Source organism: Apis dorsata, unplaced genomic scaffold, assembly GCF_000469605.1.
Source record: "Apis dorsata unplaced genomic scaffold, Apis dorsata 1.3 scaffold_170, whole genome shotgun sequence".
Lineage (NCBI taxonomy): Eukaryota > Metazoa > Arthropoda > Insecta > Hymenoptera > Apidae > Apis > Apis dorsata.
The window spans coordinates 109,551-114,430 of record NW_006263458.1 but is presented as its reverse complement, the minus strand read 5'-3'; the positions used below and the strand labels follow the sequence as shown (position 1 = coordinate 114,430).

General features: G+C 36.0%; 1 protein-coding gene across 1 annotated transcript in view; it reads right to left on the bottom strand.

Moving 5' to 3' along the window:
* The window catches only part of LOC102680938 (protein obstructor-E-like), a 6,469-nt gene extending 3,948 nt beyond the window's left edge, over positions 1-2,521 (bottom strand). The window contains exons 1-2 of the mRNA XM_006614119.1: positions 2,234-2,521; positions 264-482 (exon numbers count right to left, since the gene is read on the bottom strand). Coding sequence (XP_006614182.1) covers positions 264-482; positions 2,234-2,291 — 277 coding nt within the window. The 5' untranslated portion in view covers positions 2,292-2,521. The remainder of the gene's footprint in view (positions 1-263; positions 483-2,233) is intronic.
* Between the last annotated feature and the right edge of the window lie 2,359 nt (positions 2,522-4,880).

Below are 4,880 nucleotides of genomic sequence, written 5' to 3'. Positions count from 1 at the left end.
GGTACGTATCCAACGCTACCGCTCGACTAGGTTACGCATTCCGTGATTGGCCAATTGTTTTTTGTCGTTATAACTTTTTTGTCGTTGAACAAAATTATCTCAAGAATTTCCAATTAATCTAGATTTAATATTTTTATTTTTGGGACATCTTGTATATTTCAAAGCTTCGATAGATCGAGTTGGAAAGACAAAACCTTCACGCTCTTATACACGCATATAGCATTGTGACATTGCAATTATCGAGAGCGTAACAAGATACTTACGGTCAGCCTTGCGATCCCCGCAATGGACGGCCCAGTGATAGTTGCAGTGATCGTGCACGGCGCCATGCCCGTCGAAAAGTAATCCGTTCTCGCAGTACTCGAGGGTCAGGGTGCCGTTCGTGCAGAGGAAAAAGGCGTTGCAATTCTCTGGGTGGGCATACGCGAAAACTCCGTGAGGGTCGGGGCACGGTGGCGCCCCCAAAAGGGTAGTCGCCTTGACTATATGTCGAAAAAAATTGGAAAAAATGGTATAACATAAATCGTGTATATATTATAGAATTAAAAATATGTGTAATGAAAATTAAAAATAAAAAATATAATAGATAAAAATTAAGTATGAAAATTATTTAAAAACCAGGTTAAATTTATATTCTAAGAATTTGGAAAAAAAATAGTTTGAATATTAAAATATTGATATGCGTTACCTTGAGAGAATGGTAGAAGGAGCATGAGATTATATTTTTAACGAGCAAAAAGATAGAGAAAGCGAGTCAAGGTTGCAGACATTGAATGAAAACGAAAAAAAAAATGTGAAGATTTCGATTTGATAGCAAAAAAAGATGCAACGTCGAATCAACGGAACGCTTCGACGAATGGAAAGTAATCGTGATGGAGGAAGAAATAAGTAAAAACGTAATTTTGCGGAAACCGCAAATTGCTGGTGATCGAAGCTTGGAATGGAAAAATGCTACAAATTGCATTTCTACCAAATAAATATAGCCAGAAAAAATATATACAGCCAAAGAGAAAAAGTGTTATAGCAAAAGAGAAACTAACGTGTTTTGTCTACATTGATCGCGTATTTGAGATATTTTGTTGACGCGCGAAAGTAATATCTGTGAATATTGGCGTTTTGTTTATGTTCGCGTCTGTTACGTAGATTAGAAGAAGAGGAAGAATAGTCAGTCGGCCTTGGACAGCTTAATGGTTAGAGCAGTGTTGCCCGGGAAACGGAAGATCTGGCCAATCCAAACAATCGACTTTTTTCCTTCTATACATGGATCTTGAACAATTCAATGAAAATGAGCATCCGAATCATGAATATTCAACAAACACTAAGAGAAGAAAATTACGAATGTAAATATAAAATATTGAATCTCTTTCAAATTCTTTCAGGCGGTGTGACAGAGATAGCATTAAATACACAGATCGGAAAATACAACGAAGAAGATATAAAAATAATATTTAAAGACGAATAAAAAAAGCGATAGCGTGCCGTGCCGTCTGAATAGCGCGAACATGAATAATACATCTCTAGTAAATCGTGATCGTCGATGTATATATTCGTATAATATAACGAGGCATGCAAACTCGGTAGCAGTGATGGGAAAAATTTAAGCGATTCAAGTTACTTTAATGAATTATTCGAATAATTTATTCGACAATTGCGCTAGAAATATCGATCTGTAATATTTATACTTATCTATTTTCATATATAAATGATTATAATTAAAATGATATCATGAAAATAAATTACGTATATATAATAAACATTTCTATCTTATTAAATTGCAATATTAATTTTGTTAAAAGTCATATTTTCAATAATCGTAAAAAAAAAAGTATAAAATTTGAATGGTTCGATTGTTCTGGGGTATCTATGAATAATTTTATTCCAAATTTTAACAAATTAATTTTTCAATCAATTCTGCTAGGTAGACGGGCTCCGCCATTATATCATAGGTCGGTTCGACTCAACCATATGGCGAGAGGAGGTGAAAGCTATTGAAATTGTACAAAATGGATGTCGTAACTCGGGGGAACGATCGAATCGAGACGCCTGTCGGGATGCAACCCGGAGAGCGGTCGATGCGCTTCTCGAGACGCATCGCGGGGCATCCATTCGTAGAGGAGTAAGTTTCGTCACGAGGACAACTCGTCGAGGAATACTGGTGAAGGTGATCGATTCGACCGAGACAGAGAGAGAAAGAGAGAGAGAGAGAGAGAAGAGAGAAAAAAAAAATAGTTACCTGAGAGCAGAAAAGGCAGCAGGGCCAATAGGGTCACGCTCCTCCGATGCTCGATCATAGTGCTCGTTCGGTCTGATCCTCCACTCGGGTCGACTCTGACTACTGACACTTAGTTACCGACCTCGGAACAGAGAGCTTCTCCCTTCACTTGCTCGGTATAGTTGCTCTCTGGTTACCCCACCCGTGTACCATCGGTTCTCCGATTCGATTTCTTCGTGCGGCTTCGGTGAACCGAACCGAATGAAGCCGAGCGAGCTGAGATTTTGAGATCGATGATTATTTTGGAAAAACGAAACGAGGGAAAGGAAAATGTTTTTCTTTCGTCTGTCTTCGATAGAAATTTCGAAGGAAATTTTTTTTCTTTTACCTGTGCTCGATATTTTGGAGAAAAGGAAATTTTTTTTTTTTCCATTTATCTTCGATAGAAATTTCGGAAAAAAGGAAAATTTTTTTTTTTCGTCTATCTTCGATGAAAATTTCGAAGAAAGGAAAACTTTTTTTTTCGATGTCTATTTTCGATGAAAATTTTCGAAAAAAGGAAATTTCTTTTTTATCCATTTTCAAAAAAAATTTCGGGAAAAAACAAAGGGAAAAGAAATTTTTTTCTATCTTATGTATTTACTTATATAGCTATGAGATGAAAATTTTAAATGGTTGAAGAAAAAAGAAATTTTTTTTTTTTTCCTATGAAATGAAAATTTGAAACTTACCCTTTAAGCGCGATTTAATATTATAAAAAATACTTGCACAAGAAGAAGAAGAAGAAGAAGAAGAACCAGCTTTCACGTAACCGCATTGACATTTTGGAAAATTAAAAGAGTCGATAACCTATAGTTACGCCTCGCTTAGTTGCATGACAATCATCAAGAATTACATAACGGAAAAAGAAAAAGAGAATATTTTTTCCATCGTGGATCGTAAACGAAGCGATGATATTTGTTACTCGTTAAACATCTTAAAATTGAATCCGTTGATGAAATACCTTGATAATATGCAAAACTGGTAAATAACATGTTTTGTAACATCACGTAATTTCACATTTCCCTCTTGTTAACATTTTCATGCACATTCCTTAATTAACGCAAATTTATACACGTTGGTTATTCCAGTTTAATAATTAACTTGCATCAGATAATTTCGGTATGTTGATTGCTTGGATAATCGGTATCTCGATTATAAAATAATCAATACACGGTATGTCTCGGTATAACAGTAAAAAGTAAATCATAATCGATCTATTCTTCGATCTATTCGTAAAAAAATTTCACGCGATATTAGACTCGTTAAGGAGTTAATGCCAAAGTATATCCCCGACGGTTGTATTTACGCGTCACAACATGCATTTACGCCATTAGCCATTAATTACTCCATTAATCGATTCAATGGTTACAAAATCGTGAAACTATTCACACGTATTTCTTAACGACAAAGAAATAAAAATTTTGTAAATCTAATCCAACCAAACAACGCGCATATCATATATATATCCTTTCAATCTTTCAACCTATTCATAAATCTTTTCTTTCGTTTGTACAATCGCTGAAAGCGTCGTTATCCGCGTCAGTCAACCATTTAAAAACACCTCAGAGATGTACAATACGTGTATACATATATATATATATATATATATATATACGAACGTACTATACATACGAACACGATTTGTCCGATGCACAAGCGGATACATACGGTTATCCCTCGAGGCTTTGGCATTACGCAACGATCATACTTGGAGCAATGGCTCCCGTTCTTCGATGGAATCAGATCTGCTCCGGCATGGATAGTGAAAGCCGACGAGAATACCGCTCCACGTTATGAACCGGTCCGATAAACGAAAACGAATACGTCACGGTCACGTGACGTCTGATCGATGGCCAATCAAGCGGTTTCTGTCCAATACGTACGGGACGTATGTATGTATGTATCTTCGACGTTTTCCCTCGCAGAAACTCGACGGTTCTTCTTCGTTAACTAGTGGATCGATCTCGTTTGAGCAATATAATAAATTCGCTCATCGTTCATCCTTCTTGACGCGTGTACACAAGAGTAAGTAATAAATGTATTACGTAATGGAAGGGAATAATTTGAGAGTGATTCTTGAAATAAATAGAGTACGAAGAACACGGAGATTTCACAATTTTTCAACGGCGAAATAGGCTCGAAGGAGGGAATTGTTTCATCGGGCACATCGTAAAATTACGTAAAGAGAAAGGTTGCAATCAGAGGTTGAATTAAGCGAAATTGTTGAATTATTATAAGCGCTTTGTATTGTATTCAAACGGGATCAATTTTTCTTTTTTCGTGATTATTCAATGTCTCTTTGTATGTGCAATCAATCTGCCTGAAAAGAGAAACTGAATTATATATCTGGCAATAATTGAGCGAAACAATTTTTCGTTCTTCGTTAAGAAACGTTACGTTTAGAAAGATCACTTTTGAATTACATTCGATGTGATAATTGTCTTCAGAGGAAAAACACGAAAATATATGTTTTTCTATGGCAAATTTTTAACTCGTGGTTATTGATCTTTCTACGAGAACAAGCCGCAACGAAGTTGTCGGACGCAATAAATTTCTGTAACGTAGTGTCCGTTTACATAAGGAGAAAGGTATAATTATCGTGGGAGGTGTATGCAAAGGCTACTCA